Source organism: Manis javanica, chromosome 5 (genome assembly GCF_040802235.1).
Source record: "Manis javanica isolate MJ-LG chromosome 5, MJ_LKY, whole genome shotgun sequence".
NCBI lineage: Eukaryota > Metazoa > Chordata > Mammalia > Pholidota > Manidae > Manis > Manis javanica.
In genome coordinates, this window is record NC_133160.1 from 33,887,803 (window position 1) to 33,907,990 (window position 20,188).

The 20,188-nt window shown below is 36.4% G+C and overlaps 1 protein-coding gene across 9 annotated transcripts in view; it reads left to right on the forward strand.

Annotated features, from left to right (window-relative positions):
• The window catches only part of PLCB1 (phospholipase C beta 1), a 670,724-nt gene that overhangs the window by 420,892 nt on the left and 229,644 nt on the right, over nt 1-20,188 (forward strand). For 6 of the 9 annotated variants that reach the window (XM_073236920.1, XM_037017496.2, XM_037017497.2 and 3 more), the window contains one exon: nt 17,772-17,909. In XM_073236920.1, coding sequence (XP_073093021.1) covers nt 17,772-17,909 — 138 coding nt within the window. Of the gene's footprint in view, nt 1-6,346; nt 6,452-17,771; nt 17,910-20,188 lie in introns of all 9 variants that reach the window. The other 3 variants (XM_073236918.1, XM_073236919.1, XM_073236921.1) reach the window with 1 other exon arrangement.

The window sequence follows — 20,188 nt, forward strand, 5'->3', positions numbered from 1 at the left end:
GCCAATTTAAAGAAAAAGTGTAAACAAATGCTAAACAATAAGCATCTAAGAAATATGCCGTAATATTTTTCAGGTTTTCTAGAAAAAAAATCAATCTAGGTTCCATACTACTGAGGGAATTTATATTTAAAATTTTTATTTTGTTTATTTTTATTTTAATTTGTGGAGGGTAAGAATGGAATTCTTGTACGTATATGTGCTAAGCTCTATGTGAATGTAAAAACTTATTTTAAAATAAAAGCCTTTGTGTTTTCAAGGTTAAGGAAACATGTATGCAGAGTGGGCCCTTGCACCCCATCTTCTTGAATTCTTAGTTATGAAATACTTTGGTTTTGATAAAGTTAAGCCTTAGTATTAAAAATTTTTTCATCACATGAAAAATTAAAAAATACATCAGCATCTTTAACAAAAGGGATCACCAACCAGAGTTCCCACTGTTGTCAATTCATTCACATCAAGTTCCCTAGTTGTCGGTCTGCATAATCCTAAATGGCTAGAAGCCTCGATTCAGACTTTATGTTGATAATAAATAAATTATGAGTTCCCCAATCCCTGAGAACATGACGTCCGTATGTTGTTCACTTCTAGAAGCTGTAAAAGCAACTTCTTGATAAGTGATAGGATTACCAGGTGGGCTAGTACCTGGGCTAGAAGAATCCTTATTGGCTGAGTTTGCAGGAAATAATGATGCTGATCAACTCTCCTAATGTTTCTATTGGTATTTTTGAGAATGATTCCTTTGTACAGTTTATGTGTCTACCAGTGCTTTAGAGAAATAGTTGCCTCAAGTTTTCTGTGTTGAAAAATCAACCAGCTTTACAGCTCACCCTTTTTAACTTCTTAAACACAATGAGGTGACCTTCTTCATTGCTCCAAAAGCACTTACCCCATTATACTCAGAGGGCCTATGTTACTTTTCCTCTACCAGATCTTTAGAACCTTGAGGGCAAAGATTGTGTCTCCTTTATAAACATAACCCTAGCATACAGAATAGAAATAAAAGCATAAAATTTATTGAATGAATGGGAAAAAAAGAGGTACAAAAGAAAAAACACATAAAAGAAGTATTTTTAAAATTATATTTGTAAAGCTCTCGGAATATTCAGTTGTGTATGGGTGAATCAATTCTTGTGCTAAGGGTCATTTAAATAAACATTCAGAGTTTTCCTGGGATTCTTCAATAAAAAGATCCTTAAGGCAATCCTTAAGGCCTCATCTGTGCCATTCATTATGGGCAAGGTAAGGAAAGAGTGGTATGAAGGGATGTCTAGTTGCCATTCCTCAACCGAATGCCCTGTAGCATTTCAGGTACCCTCTTTTCATGGCCTTATTTGCCTATATTCTAATGCCCTCTTTTCCAGCATAACCTGGTGGAATTCCAGAGATTCTACCCAGAGGCCCCACTCCTCTCTGATTTACATGTTCCAGAGGCATTATATGGCCTGTGCTTTGGATGAGCATGGACTCACAGATCTGTCAGGTACCACAGATCCTTCTGCTCCAGTTGCTGACTGGGCCTCATGTCTCAGATTATTTGGGTCCCCACAGACTCCCCTGTTCCCTAGAGGGCTTTAAGTCCCTCCCCAGCATACTTTAATTACACAAAAATGAAACTCCCAATCTAAGCAATGAACAGCCACACTTTCTTCTGTATGAAAGGCATCTTCTGAGACAAATCTGGAGAAAGTTACCATCTGTTAATGACTTCCCAGGAAACATTTTGGTTCCTAAATGGAAGATCACATTTAATTTTTGTCTCCTGGACATGCATAACACACAAGTCCCTGAAGATCTGGATGTGAGATGCATGGATGCAAGGCCATTCTTCTGTTTACTTTCTTTTTAACAATAAAGCAATAGAGCTCGGAATTGTAAATGTTGGCTCTATTGCATATATTTAATGTCTAAACATGCATCTGTTTATTTCTTTAAAAGGAAAAAGGAAGACACTGAAGGACTTTCCAAGGAGTGTCCAATACTGTCCGGTACTATGCTGAATTTGTAATTGCCCTTGTGCATTATAGAGCTGTGTGCCACAGAAATAGCCAAAATAGCAGTCATGTAAAATGACCCCGTGGCCACTGCTAATGATGGCATTTTTGGGGGGGAGAAGGGGAAGAGTTATTTGATTTAATAATCTTGTGTCTTTACAATTACACACACATATATATATATAATTACAATTATATAATACAATCTTTTTTTTGATATCATTAACGTACAATTACATGAGCAACATTATGGTTACTAGACTTCCCCCATTATCAAGTCTCCACCACATACCCCATTACAGTCACGGTCCATCTGTGTAGGAAGATGCTATAGAATCACTACTTGTCTTCCCTGTGTTGTACAGCCTTCACCATCCGACATTATGTCTGCTAATCGTAATGCCCCTATTTCCCCCTATCCCTCCCTTCCCACCCATCCTCCCCAGTCCCTTCCCCTTTGGTAACTGTTAGTCCATTCTTGGCTTCTGTGAGTCTGCTGCTGTTTTGTTAATGATGGCATTTTTATTCAGGTGTTGCAGAGCATAGCTATTGCAGAGCCATTCTAAGGTCTTCTAGGAGTGCTAAATTCCACAATGAACATTTGGGTACTGACTCCAGGGACATTAGCCATGCCCATTAAACATACCAGTGAGCACTATAATAACCTCACAAGGGGAAATTCAGAACACAGGCTAGTAGCTGGCTCCCTTCTGTGCTAGGATGGAACCTCCAGCCAATGTCAAGAGGTTCTCTTATAAAGTCTAACATTTGTAAATCCTCATCTGCAGCAAACTATTAGCAAATATCCCCATTTGAAAGAAAATGATTTTTAGGTTTTTCAAAAAGTGATTACATTTTTATATTTTTCTCAATATTATGATAATACAGTAAGAATGCATGGTCTTTGTAAACATGTTCTAAGTACATAAAGGATGTAGAGGAAATGAATTCTTATAAACTGAATATTTTTGTAATGTCAAGATAAGGAAGGCCTTTCCACATGAAATCAGAAAAATAATTTAAAATATAGGTAGATTTCAGTATCACAAATTTTTAAATTTCTAAAAAGGAAAAACATACCATGGCAAGCACAAAGACAAATTATACATTTGGAAAAAAATAGTACAACACATTTGCCAGGCAAAGCATTAACTAAAACAAAGTGGTCTTATAAATCAATAAGAAAAAAAGAAACATACTACAAGAATCAGGGTGTAAGAGCCTGAACAAATGGCTCATACTATAAAAGACATGAAATGCCAGTAAATGAGAAAAGATACATACCATCACTAGTAATTTTTAAAATGCCAAAATTAAGATTTTTGTCAGTGGACTTCCAAAGATGAAAAAATTGTCAATAACTCATGTTTGTGACCTCATATGCTATTTGTGGGGCTGTAAGCTAGGAAAGACTCTATAGCCAGCAGCCCACAATATGTGCCACAAGTTAGCTTTGACCCTAGAGTTCCAAGCCTGGGAATTTATCCTAAGTAGCTCATCAGTCAAGTACATCAAAGTACATCATAATATATACACAAAGATGTTCATCAAAACATTGTTCGTAATAATAAATTCTGTTCAGTGATGAAAGGAACCATGAATATACAATGGGTAAAACAGCCTCTTCGATAACTGGTGTTGGGAAATCTGGACAGCTACATGCAAGAGAATGAAGCTGGATTACTGTCTAACTCCATAAACAAAAGTAAACTCAAAATGGATCAAAGACTTGAATGTAAGACATGAAGCCATAAAACTCTTAGAAGAAAACATAGGCAAAAGTCTCTTGAACATGAGCATGAGCAATTTGTTCCTGGACACATCTTCTTAAAAAAGGGAAACAAAATAAAAAATGAACAAATGGGATTACATCAAATTAAAAAGCTTCTGTACAGCAAAGGACACCATCAGCAAAACAAAAAGGCAACCTCTAGAGTATGGGAGAATATATTCATAAATGATTTATCTGATAAGGGATTAACTACCAAAGTATATAAAGAGCTCATACACCTTGACACCAAAAAAACAAATAATCCAGTTAAAAAATGGGCAGAGGACCTGAACAGACATTTCTCCAAAGAAGAACTAAAGATGGCCAACAGATACATGAAAAGATTCTCCACATCACTAATCATCAGGGAAATACAAATCAAAATCACAGTGAGGTATCACCTCACACCAGTTAGAATGGCCACTATCCAAAAGACAAGAAATAACAAATTTTGGCAAGGATATGGAGAAAAGGGAACCTGCCTACACTGTTGGTGGGAATGTCAATTGGTGCAGCCACTGTGGAAATCAGTACGGAGGTTCCTCAAAAAACAAAAGTAGAAATGCCATTCTATCCAGTAATTCCACTTTTAGGAATTTACCTGGGGGAAACAAAATCCCTGATTCAAAAAGATATATGCATCCCTATGTTTATTGCTGCATTATTTTTGATAGCCAAGATATGGAAGCAACCTTCCATGGATATGGAAATGTCCATCAGTAGATGAATGGATAAAGAAGATCGGTACATGGACAGAATGGAGTATTATTCAGCCATAATAAAAAGAAATCCTGCCATTTGTAGCAACATGGATGGATCTAGAGGGTATTATGCTAAGTGATATAGCCAGTGAAGAAAGACAAATACCATATGATTTCACTTATTTGTGGGATATAAAAGCAAAACAAAACAAAATGAGGAAATCAGCAGTAGCCTCATAGACACTGAGAAGTGACTGGAGTTTACCATGGGGAAGGGCCTGGAGTGGGTGGGTGGGGAGCATGAGGGGGACAAAAAGGCACAAGAATTCTCAGTCATAATATAAATTGGTCACAGGGATGCTAATACAGCATGGAGAATGTAGCCAGTGATTCTGTAACATCTTCCTATGTTGAAAGAATAACCACACTAGTGGGGGATGAGGATTTAATAATACAGGTAAGTGTTGAACCACTGTGTTGTATATTGAAACCAATATAAGATTGTATATTAATGATACTTGAATGAAAAATGCAAAAAGAAATTAAAAAGCAGTGTATGCCTGTGTTTATAAACATTTTATCAATTCATTGACAAATGGAAAAGTTACAAATAAATGTATGTAGTTTGATCCTATTATACAGAATTGTGTGTGTGGTGTGTGGTGTGTGTGTGTGTGTGTGTGCACGTGCATTCTATGGCTAGTGGCTACCATATTGGAAAGTACAGATATGGAACGGTTCCATCATCACATAAAGTTCTGTTAGACCACATTGGCCTAGAAAGAGGTTTTCCAACATGTTTATACTAGTTGCTTCTGGCTGGTGGAATTAAGGGTGTATTTCATTTTATTTTATGTCTCTAAATGACTTGAATTTTTTATGAGTATGTAACATCTTCATATTTGGAAATTTCTTTCATCTGAGGAAAAAAGTCATCCATCGTCCTATAAAGTAGAAGTAAGCACTGAGAATATTTTGTTGTATTTCCTTGTGGTCTTTGCTCTTCATACTCATAGTTGTACAGAATTAACCTCACATGTACAAGTGTTTAGTTTTTCTTTTACAGCTAATATTATACCATAAGCCTTGTACTTTTTTCCTTAAAATTCCTTGTAAATATCACTTTTAAAAGCTGCATAGTATTCACTCCTGTGTACTTAAATGATTTTTGTTTTATATGTTGCCCTGAACATACTACTAAAATATTTAAGAATTTTGCAAATCATTTGGATTGCAGGAAATCAAACTCATAAGGAGCACAGTGATTCATAGTTCTGTGGTTATGTGTAGAGAAAGAGCTAATATATTGCTCTGTTTTTTGGTTCTAAATCACTATTCAAAACCACCCTCATAGAACACAATAGCCTTAGAAATCTGTTTTTAATAAAGTACCTATATAATTCAAGTGTACTTTCCACTACCAAATATAACAATGCACAGAAATCTCTGTTAAATTTGTCTTCTCTGGAGACTTATCCAAAATGTGAAATCTTTAAGTCCCTTCAGCTGTTTTTTAAATGTTCACACTTTCTTTGGCTCTCTTGGGCTACATTTTGATAAATATAAAATGACTTTAACATGGGAATCAAAGGAAAAAATACTTGAGGGATTAAAGAACAATGACTTGAAATTCGTAGAAGAGAAAATGTAACAAATCTACTTGACATCTTAACTCTGCAGGTTGCTTTTGCTGCATTTAGAATCCTGTCCAGAACAAAACTGAAATCAGCGGCTTTGTTTTCTTTAGCTATTTCATGGTAGATAAACACCTTTCCATTAGATTTATGATCTGCAGTAGTCTCAACAGAACTTCAGGCTTAGCGTATCAAAAACCAGACTCACAATCTCACCATTTACTCCCCTCAAACCTGTTTCCTCTCCAGGCATCCCTGTCTCTCTTGGCTACACTATTGCCTCAGTTGTTCAGAACCTGGGAGTTACTGCTGACCCTGTCATCACTTCAACCCCAATACCCAATCCAGCATCAGGTCAGGCTACCTTTACCTCTTCTGTGTCTTTCAAATCCAGTTCAAACTATCAGCCTCTCCCACTGAAATGTTGCAGGTGCCTCCCCTCCAATCTGTCCTCCATAGTCTAGCAAATCCTATACTATCCTTCTGCTTGAAACCACTCAGTGGCTCCTCTTTGCTCAAGGGCTTAGAGCTCCTTAAGGACAGACCATACCTCCTAGTATAGTCTGGCCCACTACTACTCTCAGGTTCATTTCACCCAGGCTCCTGTACACCCTTTGAATTTTCTCTTATTTGCTCCTCCTCCTCCTACCACAGGATATTTGCATAAGTGATTTCCCTGCCTGAAGTGCTTCTTACTCCCCCTCCTTCACCTGATTAAGACTCTTCCAGACTTGTCAAATTTCAGTTCATCTAATACTTCTTTAGGGAAGCCTTCCCTTGTTCCATGAATTATGTTAGGCTCCCCTACTAAGCTTTCTTACATTTATTTAGAGACTCTCTGAGTAGTTTATGTAATGCTTATTTCCTCACCAAGATTCTAAGCAGCACCAGGGTATATAGGATCTCTTTTGTTCACCAGTGTAGCTCCATCAACCAGCACAATGCCTTGTAAATAGTAGGTGCTCAATAAACATTTGTTCACTGGTGAATAAAGAACATGTAGCAGATGACCACAAATACTAGAAATACTCTGAATGTTCTTTCACAAAGGAGCCTTTTGAATGTCAGTCAATAGCAAAGCATCTTCCAAGAAGCAGATTCTCTAAGGAGCAGGAAGCCATGCACGTCATTATACTTTGGGGTTAAGTGCCCTTATTACATTTCCTCTTTGATTGGACTATATTGAATTTGAAGATGAGTGTCCAGAACCCAGCTGTATGGGTACAGAGCTCAGAAAGCCAGGATCTGTTCAACAGGACCATTCTTGTGGAGTCCCCAGAGTAGGGTTCTTGTACATAAATCAGATAAGCCCTGAGGACAGAGGTCTGTGGCAATAAAGCAATTGTGAAGCCATGTCCTGCCAGGAAGAAGAAAATCAGAAAGGAGCTAATACAGAAAAATGTATGCTTATAGGGATTTGGGGCAATGCCCTTCAAGTTGACATCATTTTCTATTTCCCAGTAGCACAGCAGTCTCTGTTGTTCAGTTTTAACTTTAACTTTTACAGACCACCTATGGATCCAACCATCTATGTGCTGGAGCCAGCTCACACAAGTTCACGATAGTCAATTTCTAAATTTTCGGTAAATTTGCTACTGGTTGTTAAACATAGCCATTATTACAAATTAAGTAATATGAATTGGTAGCTAAAATTATTTTTTAAAACAACGGTAATACTCAATACTTAGCACTTCCTAATTATTTTGATATTAGGATCATCTGTGATCTTGAGCCTGTTTGTAACTCTTGTATCTTTATAGTGAAATACTATAGAGTTGTGTGCTACTCATGTCTCTTTCCACTTCCAAACTTGGTGATGTCATGTGAGTAACTTGAAGTTGGCTATGATGGGAATATTTACTCTATGAACATCAATAAGTGCTACAATTCAGGGTGATGAAGATTTTGGCTCTTGTTATTTGTTTGGCGTTTTTTTTCTTGAGGGCCTTAAATGTATACCAGCAGACCATGAGAGGCAACTTATTCTCAGTTCAATGCAATCCATTTTTTTGTACTTAATTATTGAAATTACCCAACAATCCTAGGAGATGACTAGATAGAAATGAAACTATGAACCAATCTTCCAATATCTTCTAAACTGTATTTCATGAAAAGGTATTGGAATGGAAATCATTAAAGAAAAAAAAAGGAAAATTAAATGTATCCTTTTACTCCTACTTCAAATACTGCTCTGTTTCTTGAGTATCTAAGACAGTATTTGCTACAAATTAATCATAAAACAAATATTTGAATGAATGAGAGAACTTGAGAAGTGAAATAATTTGAGTAAGTCCTTGACAGTAGGATAATTTGAGTTCTCTTGATATGAAACTGGGTGACATTATATTCATCCTAACACATTTGATGGTTAAATGTTGTCTTCATTGTTTAATGTAAAAGCATTTGATCTGTCAGCTTCCAAAGGGCTTATAAAATTCCCCAGGGAAAACTTTGGTAGCAGAGGGAAAAAGATGACAGAGGAAAGCAAGGAGGAGGAGAAAAGGTGAAAGAGGGTAAATGATATTTGAGAATGAAGGGAAAATAATTGCTTAAAAGTTAATTAGCACAGATCAACAAGTAAAATGCAAAGAAATTGCTAATCATGTGCTAGGAATACTTAAAAAAACTGGGGGGGTACAATTAAGAGGGCTTCAAACTCATTAAATTCCCTTTTAATTCCTGTTTAGAATCATACTAACAATTTTGATGATCATGTTCAATGGCATGGAGATATAATTAACCTGTCTAATCTTCCTGAAGAGACATATTTATATAATTCTCAAGTTAATTTTTTCCCATTGCAAGTTGATGTCTTAGAAATGACAACCTTGGCCATCGTGTGTAACATTAGATTACTTGGATAGATGGAGAGTTAAGAATTTTAGAAGGTTTTTTTCTTACTTTCACAGAGAAACACACACTTAAAAAGACATATTTAAGACAGGGCTTATTGGAATGGTACTAGTTATTTCTTATGAAAGTAGACATCCTACTTTCTCCTCCAGACTTGGAATTGTAAAGAGCTTTATATCCCTCTGTTTCTGAAGGAATAATACATTATTGATCTTGATGCATTATCAAATATAGTTAACTCATCTATCTAGAGGAATGAAAAATAACAAAGAAGTAGGTAAAACAAAGAGTTCAGTCTGAAAAATCAAATACTTTTTTATCCTGAAATATTTTTAGAGTCTTTAGCAAAAAACATGTTCACATCTATATTTACACACTTACAGATAAATTTTCAATTTACTTCAGACTCCTTCAGTTATGTGTAGCAAACTGATAGGAAAATTTCTTCCCTTTAAACTCCTACAATCCTTCATAATTTGAATAAGAGAAAGATAAACAGCTAGCAATTTTTTACTGCTGGTTTTCATGTCATACTTAAAATAAGTTAATCATGGCAGTCATCACAAAAATATATGAATCCTTTCTGCACATGTGACACAATACAGCCTCCAGATTTAATCTTGATCACCACACTAATGCTTCCAGGTGAGCAGGCACTATTAGCATGCATAGTGTATGGAAATTAAACTGAAACGTAGAGAAACAAGTTGCTTAATTTTCAAAGCTAGTTAAATGCAGGTGCCTGAAACGTAAAAGTTACAGAAATGACTTGCCGCTTAGCACTCTTTAAATTATGATTCCCATGGAGAGTAAATTAAGGAAAATATAAAATTAAAATTCATGTGTTGAGAATATAGTCAGCCAAATATGCACAAACCATAAATATATAAATGTAAATACAAATAAACATCTCATTTGGTAAGTCACAAAATAAGTTCATATATATCAATACATATAGAGTAAAATGTCTGGTACCTATAAGAGACTAAATTATTCAGTAGATGCCCCCATACTGTCTTTCACTTTCAAGCTATTGATTTATTTTTCAAGGACTCACAGCCTGTTATGTGCTTCCCTGAGCACTTAGCATACAATTATTCATTTATTCCCACAGCAACCTTTTCAAAAGGACCATTATCTTCATCCGACAGAAAAAGAAACTGAGGCATACAAAGGTTAAGAAAACCTCACAAACTCACATTGCTTTTAATTGGCAGAAGCAAACTGAAAGTCAGACAATGCACAGTTTCTGCTGTCTTCTTCCAGATCTCAAAAGGCTTTAACATACTCCATTAGCATAGTCCATAGCATGGATTTTCTAGAAACTCCAACAGGAGCATTTTTGTGTTTGCCATTATTAAGGAATTGTTGGGCCTTCTTGTTTGATATGCTTGATTTTAACTTACATTCTGAGGTTCCAGAGGCTCCTTTGGTACCTTCTAACTGTACCAAATACCCTATGAGAGGCAGACACCACAACAAAATAAGAAAAATTAACCTCACCACTAAAGGACTCACTGGCCAGGGAGAATTTAGTTAGATACATCTGCATTCTTTTAACAAGGAGACATCGTTATTTTTCTAAAACTTAGGCACAGAGACATTGAAACTTACTTAGAAGTGCCACTGCCCCTCAAGTTGAAGGAGAATGTAATGCATTTCACCCTCTCTGGGGGAAGTTTTAAACAGGAAAGAACATGAATTCTAATTGCCTGCTCTGCACAAACCATTACCCTTGGGGCATGTGGATAGTTAATTCACTGGAGTGGTAATGGTTGCGTGGATGAATTTTGCTGGCAGTTAGGGAACTGCCTGTGTTAAAGAAGACTTGGGGGATAGTTTAAAACATAAGTGACAAGTCATCCATACTTTAGAATTTTTAAGATTGACAAATACTGACTAGATGAGAAAGAGGAAACTAACCACCACTTTTTCCACTGACTTTTTTTTTAAGCTGCCCTATATTTCACTCACTTTTACTTTCAGTAAGGGTGATCATACAAATGATGATTAAACTTGACCCTTTAACTTCCATTCTTTCCTAGGAAGACAAGTGGTATCATTAGACCATATTTCTTAACTGTTTTAATTTCACTTTTGGATTATTTTGTATTTTAAGGAACTGCCTGAATTATCTGGGAGATGACTAGGATGGATGCTGATTTATTTAAGTTTTTCTGCCAGTTGAATTCTTTGCACCTTTGTTTACCAAACGCCATTACATTGGCTATGCTTTTTAATGCACTGTGTTATGGAGAGGGCTTAGACTTGACAATCAGATGTACTTGGAGTCAAATCTCCCTCCTCCTCGGTTTATAAAACTGAACAAATGACTTTACCTCCCCAAACTTCTGAGTTCTCACTTGGCAATTTGAGAGAAAAAAAAAAAGCTACCTCTCAGTGTTAGTTTGCAGATAAATGGAGGGGAAAATAGAACAGCTAAGGCAGTGCCTGACACATATTAACTAGTTGTTAATTGTGCATATTGAAACACTTCTATTTAGTTAAGTTACTAATTAGAAGAATTTATTGTAATTATACTTATTATTTTTATAGAGAACTGAACAGGTAGGAATCTCAATCTGTTTGCCCTGGTGAAAGTTCATCAAAAGTAGATCCCATGCATGAAGATTAATCAACATGAGGACAGATGTGTCTCATTTCCTACAGTCACTCCTTCAACAGTGTAGCAGACATTTTCTAGGCACGTATTATGTTCCCCTGGCGCACCCTGGAGGCTACTGCCAGGTTTCCATATAGCCCTGAAAATGTTTTATGGCAATAATGCAAGGGAGTTAGTACCAACTTGTGTACCAATGACAGATAGGGTGGACAGATCAATACTACTGCTTTCAGGCTCCTTCAGTGACATTCTGAGTGTTCTTTGCACTCTCTTAGAGCTGCTCTAGTTGTATTAAGCCTCAGTTGTGCAAAGTGATAAGCCACTCAATAATGTACTCTTTATTGCCTTCTTTTCTCCTTGTCTCACTTTGCCAGTCTCATCGTGCATCCTGTGATCACCTCCAAAATAAACAACTTGTCCCCAGGTCTTTGACATTCCAGAGCATCAAGACGTACATCTGATTAGCTGAGCATGTGTATTGCATTTAGGAACCTAGCTCAAATAATGCAACTTCTTGAAATGTACAGCATTTACAAAGCTCTGACAAAGGTCCCTTGGATCTCCACATTCTGGGACTAGCATACTTGTTCCCAAGAATCTGGACACTTTATTTTAATCCCCCTTTTCTGCCTTATTCAGCCACCTGCATGCCTCCAGCAGCCTCTTCCTCTTTCTTTCCTTTCCAGCTTTTGAAACTACATTAAACCACACCCTGAGTTTGTTCATGGAGAGGAGGAACACCTTCAGCAGTTAAATTTTTAATTAGTCACTAGAATGCTATTTGGGTATTCTCCATGAATTTTATTAATCTCTTCTCTGTGGCCATTCCCAAGGAGAACCAAAGTCTTAGCTGTTTGGATATTTCTGTGATTAAGAGAAATATTCTTCAGGAAGGTTTACATTTCTTCAGAACTAGTTTTTGTTCTTTTAGATTTGAATAGCATGTTAGTTTTAGCTCAGCTAACTCATGCTTGGCATCTTTAAGCCATTTTATTTTGAATGGAGATGCACAGTCAGGCCAACTAAATTTTCTCTTGGCCACTAATAACCTGCTATGTATTTCACTCACTTTTACTTTACATTGACTCTGCTTTACATGTACATCTTCCCCTGTACACTGAGGCTCCCCATTTGTGGGGTGAAGACTGTCTTGACAAATTCATCACCACCCTATCTAAAACAAATATAAATTGATCTGTTTATGATCATACCACTGTGAGACGTAAAGGGCAGTACTCCACCTGCTCTTTTACTGCCTAGAATTTGCCCATGGTCACTTTTCTTTGCCATATTCAGTCTACTTTTCCTTTGCTCCATCTAAAGAAATAGCTGACCCTCGAGCTCCCCCTCATCTGTCACTTAACAGGAAAACCATGCATAAACAACACCCTCTAAGTCTTCCCCTCGTGTCGGTGAACAATCACAGCAACCATATTTCAACCTCCTGGGCCTTGCAAGTGGATGGTGTTTTTACTAAAAAGGCTTGCTGGCTGTGGCACTGCCTAAGCTCCTGGTGCATCTTGCAGAAGAGAATGGCATTCCTCATCATATGCATAAAAAAGAGAGAAAAAACTTTCAAACTGAGAGGTGTGTAGATAAGTATTGATTCCAAGGGAGTTTGTTAGCCTATTTTTTATTTTTTGAGAGGCCAATATTAAATTGGAGAACCTGATGGGGAACCATCCTGGACATAAGTCTATATCTTTTCCTTTATGACAAAACTTGAAAAAGCATACAAGAAATTTGCTCCGCATTCCAAAATAAAAGGTAGTGTTATCCCTGCAAAGCTTGACCATACTAATGTCATTCAAGTTTAATAAGGGATCTATTAAAGATTCTGACTTGAATAGACTGTTCTATTGTACCGACTGTTGTACTGCGTATTACTAGAAAGACTTCCATGTACTTAATCTTTTATACAAATGATGGATTAAAGTTACATCCATATAAGTGTAATTCAGATTGAAAGTGTTGCATTAGGTGCTGGGAATAAAATTAACCTATTATACAAATTATTCAATAAGCCTAAAATCCAGTAAAGATATAGTCCATGAGGATGAAAAATTAGTAAGGTATATTTTCTGTACCAAAAATATTTCTAGTGACAAAAAAAACCCTAAAATTGTTGAAAAAGTATTTTATTTTGTGGCTATCTGACATACAAATAAACTGACATTTAACTGTTTTAAAAATCATCCTTTAGCTTGTGTTTATGCCTTCCATTAATTTTTAATGTTTTGAATGTTTTAATTAGAGTACAGAGTCCTTGTGTCACAGGTGTAAAACAGTTTTACCTTCTCCAGTGGTCTATTACCCGGAAATGGGAATCATTAACTTGAACAACTTCACATTCTTTGTAGAGGACATGAAGTAATTTAATCATGAATCTTGACGATTGAGAGGAAGTGAGTGTATTTAGTCAGACAGTCTCTATTTTGTAACTCTTAAGGGAATAGAGATTATCTAGGATTTAACTTTAAAAGTGCAGTTAAATATTAGCTGCCAGGATTCTTATTGCTCTGGTTAATTCCAGCTATGGAACCTATCTAGGATATTCTCTGGGGAAAGCAGGCCTTGAGTGACAGCTTAGCAAAAATAAATTCCAAGTTCACTTTACCTCCTATTTTTTCTGAGCTATATTCTTCAGTGTTCTCCACCAGAGAAAGTGAACATTCTTATAGAGTTGTAAAGATAGCTTGTTTTCCTTATAAAAACTTCAAGGAATTTTTATCAGCTTCAGGGGACAAGAACTGTGTTTGAGTCTGGTAGGTAAATCCTTCTCTGTAGAGTCAGGGAGTTCAGTCAATGAGAAACACTCAGACAGACATAAAATTTCTTAGTAGAATAGGTCATGGGGAGGGAATACTTCTCATGCAAATTGTCTGTAGGTTTTATTATTGGTACTATTTTGATTTTGTTTATTTTTTTTTAATTCAGCCATTCATATCCCCAGACCTGAGATTAATATACCCCAGAAACCACCATTTTTTAAGATACCTGTTTCCACTAAATTCCTTCCACCTGTAAGGTCCTCCAAGCACTTGATGCCTTTGCTGTTTATCCTTCCGGATAATTCTCCCTTTGCCTTTTCTCTGAGGGTCTTTTCTGCTGAAAACAATTCAGTGCAACTTTTGATACTAGAAAGGGAAAACACCTTTTCAGCCTACACCTCACATGCAATATGCTTAATACTGAAGCCACCACATCCGCTTGGAGTGTTGTGTTCAAAACTTAGAATGCAGGTAAAAAGAAAAGTGAAGTCTTTTCTTAAGGGAGAGAATTCTACCATTACCAAGTTTGGTGTTAATAAAAATGAAATAGATGAGGAAAAGATTATAGTTCTAAAGATAAAATAATCAGTGATGGAAAAGAAAGTAAAGTATAGTTTAAAAAAGTAGTATGATCCATCACCAAAACAAGAACATTAGTAAGGAACTTGCTTATTATATAGTTTAAATGCTTTCTGTTTACTACCAGCACTATGTAATTTTTAAGTATTATGGTTTCTATTGAAAGAATATTTCTGAAATCTAACTGTTCCTCCAGTTCATCCTCAATCATGTTTTTTAATTGAATGTACAGATGTTAGTCACCTCAGAAGTTCTCTGAGAGACTTATATGAGAATTCTCAAATACCCCTCCGATTCAGTCACCATCATCCTTTTGCTACTGCTTTACCCTCCCTTTCCCAGACATCACCTCTAAATACTTCATTACAAATTTATGATTACATAAGAGCCAATAGTTTTTTAAAATATATGTAAACAGCGATGGGAAAACTTTTACGGGGATGCCACAAAGAGTTGGTTATCTTATAAATTCCTGCTGACTATACTTATCGATATTGTTAGGCACAGTGAGAACTCCAGAAGCATTATTCCAGAAATGCTTTCTAATCTGGCCACCTCATCTGAATGCTTTCCACTTGCCTGGAGTTCCTACAGCTCAAGGACAGTGCAAGTGACCTCTCTGAGCCACACACCAACCCCTGCAATTCTGAGAGTTGGCATGCTTTAATCAATCAACTATTTAGTAAGTGGGCAAAGTGTTTTGAATAGACATAAGAATTAGGCAGTAAAGTAGTACAGACTGAACAGAAAACGCTTGGGAGAGAAACATGTCCAAGGGTGAGTTTGTAGCTCCCATTGAAAGGAAAGAAGGGTCCAAAATAGCCCATTCATTTGCAAATATTTTACAATTAAATACTGTAGAAGATACTGATGGACTGTACAGTCATTGATTTAAAATCTGTGATTTATAATTACAAGTTTCAGGTGGTTACTAAAGATTATTTTTCTCTTTCAATTATACAAAAAAAATACTGACCATTTTCACTTAAAACCTTAACCCAACAGTGTTTAAAACTATGATGCAATTCATCCTCACCCAACAGCTGGTATCATTAATTAGCCTTCACAAAAAGTCCATTCTTCCCACGCATTCTCCTTTAATCTTTCGAGAATGCAAGAATGCTGAAATTTTCCCTTTTATACTTTTATTGTTTACTCAATTTTTACTTCAGTTCTCTCCTTTTCTAGGTCATGCAAATTGATGTTTTGTGATTAGCATTTCATCTTTCTCAGAGGCCTAATGTACTTGCTAAATTCTCAACTTGTTAGCCAAGCTCAGGTGCCTGTTATATTGGGCACACCTTTGAAATGGGATTTTCTCTCTTCATAACTTACCTGAAAATGTTCCTCTTTATGTGTCCAAACAAAGGAGAAAGCTGTATTAAGTAAAGAGAGAATTAATGGCACTAAGTCAAATAACTCAGCTGGAAAGGATTTTTTTTCCTTTTTTGAAATTTACTCTTTTTTTGTAAAAATGCTGTATATAAAAACTTTAGGAGAGAGATCAGAATAACTAGCCTAAACTGTCCCCATAGGTCCAACATTTAGCTAAATAAATAAGAATGCAAGTTTATTTCCTGCTCAGAAGTGGGCTGCAAATTTGCTAAGTGATTGATTAGATGGTGACTTTCTGCATGGACCTTTCAGTTACTCCAAGGCCTGTCTTATGAGAGGAAAATAAACTCAGCCAAGCTGACTGAGCTCTATTTTAGGTCGTAACTTTGAATTTGGAAGGTTTAGAAACCTTTTCCTAGCAGGACTCTCTCTTCAAGGAATCCTCACTTAGGATGTCTCAAACAATGCAACCTGCTCTGAAAAGACTGCGGAAGTGCTCTCTGTGGACAGAACTGAAATCCACATATTCATGGCATTTTGCTCACTCCAACATGCTGTCCTTTACATCAGCGCTCAATATTGGAGAAGATCCACACTAGGCCCGTCAGCTATGTTTCTGCCCCAGCCCTAGATGGCATTATCATGTTTTGATTCTACAAGCATCACCTTCTTTGTCTTAATATGTCATGAATTGAGGAGGGGGGTGAGATTTTGCATTTTAATATGTGATTCACAGAATGATTGGAAAAAATGAAAGGAGAATTGTGACACAAAAATGTGTTCCTAAATGACAATATGGTACAAAGAGTTCTTGACTGAAGACCATAAGTCTTATATTTTTTCCAGACTTGTTGAGATATAATTAACATATCATATTGTGTAAGTTAAAGGCATATAATGTGATGATTTGATACACATACATATAATGAGCACCATTATAGCATTAGCTAACACCTCCAATCAGATTGCATAATTACCATTTCTTTTTTGTGGTGAGAATATTTAAGATCTATTCTCTCGGCATCTTTTAAATATATAATAATCTTTTTACCTGTAATCACTCTGCTGTACATTAGACCCTTAGAACTTTATGCATCTTATGTCTGGAAGTTTGCCCTCTTTGACCCAAATCTCCCTATTTACCCCAACCCTGAGTCCCAGGTACCTGTCATCTTACTCTCAGTTTTTGTGAGTTCAGCTTTCTCAGATTCCACATATAAGTGATATCATACAGTGTTTGTCTTTCTCTGTCTGACTTATTTAACTTACTATAATGCCATCAGGAACGTACGTCTTGAGTCAGAAATTGTCTCTCCACAACCTCTGGGCAAATCACTTCAGTTCACTTCACCTCTCTTGACCCATCAGGGACTAGGAGCTTCAACTCCTTCCATTTTCTAGAAACAAAGGCAACTTTGTTTTGAGAGCTTCCTAGCTCTAATTTTTTTGAAATTGTGCTACTGTGTTGGAATCTCTAGTTATAGACTAATGTTTTTCAACATTTTTCATCCAGGACCCCAAATTACGTGAGCTGTTGGATGTGGGGAACATCGGGCGCCTGGAGCATCGCATGATAACGGTGGTGTATGGGCCTGATTTGGTTAACATCTCCCATTTGAATCTCGTGGCTTTCCAAGAAGAAGTGCCCAAGGTATGGTGGATTGAAGATGCTTGCCACTTCTATCCGAATCCTTATGATATTGTACTGATGCTTGTGAAAGACTGAGTTTTTTTAAATGTGTTAAAACTCCATCTAAAAATAATTCAGCTGCCATGGAAAAGTATAATTCAAACACTTCCAAATAATGGCATCTACTAAGATTTATGAAGATGTTTTCATTAGGACTAAAGCATTTGATATAATTTCTTTCCAAAAGAAAATATAGATAAAACCACATTTCATTTCACCTTAATGTCTCATCCCAACTCGTTCTGCCTTAGCCTCACCCATGCCCCTCTCCACTTCCATCTCCTTTCTGACTTTAGCCTGGAAGACAGACATCTTCCATACTTTTTTAACTCTATATGCTGCAGAGCACCTAGGCCACTACTGTGCACATAGTAGCTGCTCGATTAGTATGAGAAAGAAAAATATGAATTTTTATATTAAAAATTTGAATAATAACAACAAATACTATTTATCCAACTATGGACTAGAAAGATGAATTAGACATGGCCTTTCCATTAAGTAGTTGCTGGTCTACCACGGTGGTGGGCCTTTTAGATGAATACAGAAATAACTAGGATACGGATAGGACATACCAAACAAGAAGCTGTGAATGTCTGGGAATCCTGGACTCAACTTTGATGCTCTTTCTAGAAATGTCCAGTTGCCACAGAAAGAGCACTGGAATGAACACATTGGACAAAGAGCTTTCTTTATGCATGTTTATACTTTATAAGATACTAGTGATGATCCTCAACCTTCCTCTGGTTTCCTTCAAGAGTTGAGAATATGCACCACAAAATACTGTGACATCTGTATATCATACCTGTGCCCTTCCAAAGCATCTCATACAGGGATCACAACTATGTGCTTAAGTTGAGCCAGGACATTATGATCTTTAAATTTTAAATCCTCAGTGCCCTGACAGTTTTCTGAGCTTCACCAGATGTACTGACCAGACCTCTAATCCTTTAGTGATTATGGTAGAGATTTATTCCCAACATTTACATAACATCTACTTCAGTTCTTACAGGGAATGAATAAAATGCCAACCGGTTTTAACACTTTAAAGGATTTAGAAACTACTTTAGAAACTACTCCCCAAGACTGTGTCACAAACCTAATCTATTTTCTTTCTTTAAGAACTAAGTTACCCATTACTTCTGTAATACAACGCTGGGAGAGATTTCACCTGAATGAAGCATTGTCTGCACAGCAGCAATGTACTCACCTAGCAATAGTTCTTATTCTGGTATCTGTTGGTAATATGTTGAATTATATATTCATCCCTTCCCAGAATGTGGATGGATGGTTGAATGGATGGATCAATGTAGATAAACACACTAAATATTTACAAAATATTTTTTAAATGTCTTCCCCCAAATGCAGCCATATTCAGCCTAAAATATAAGCAATTCATGAGATTCATTAACTCTCAATTAAAAGCATGCAATAAACGACAGTGACTTTCAAGAAAGCTTTTACATTCTGCCTATCTTATATGCATTAAACCTTTTTGCAATTATGTTTAAAACATATTCAATTTCCTCCTCTCTGGGGCTCCTACCCACTCATTTTCTTTAAGGATTTTGATTTCTGAGCCCTATTATTCTCCATCAGGACTGCATCTATAGACATTTTCCAGCAGTTACTTGTTGCTCCTGGTATAATTAATGAAGCTACAGCATATGTTTACATTCCCTGGCTGTGATATTCTGTAGGGTATTTTTTCCCTCCACTGAAATTGCTCAGGCAGACGGTTAAGATTTGTAAACACCATTTTATTCTGAAAATTTACATTGCATCCCTCTAATTATCAGTATTGTCTCATAACATCATACCTCCTATTTAATCTCCAGGGCCAGTGTACATGATTCCTTCTGTAGTGCCAACACCAAAGAAAACATTCTCTCATTATGTAGAATGCCTGAGCCTCTTTGAAAGTCAAAAGTTTCCAAGAAGAAATTATTTACAAAGGGATTCTGGTTTGTTCACTCATTCAGCACACATTTGTCAAACACCTTGTCTGTGTCAGCTGCAATTCCAGTGTTAGGGACCCAGCATTCCAGACAGCTGAGAGCCAGCATTGTAGGGGAAATAAACAGATAGATCACAATTATTATGTAAATGTACTATATTGAGATGAAGACTTGTGGGGAAGAATAAAGCAGGAAGAGGGAATGAAGGGACAAGTGGGTTATTTAGTTATGGGGTGCTCAGAGAAAGAAAAAGTCTGAAGGAATTTGCTTAATTGCAACAATATC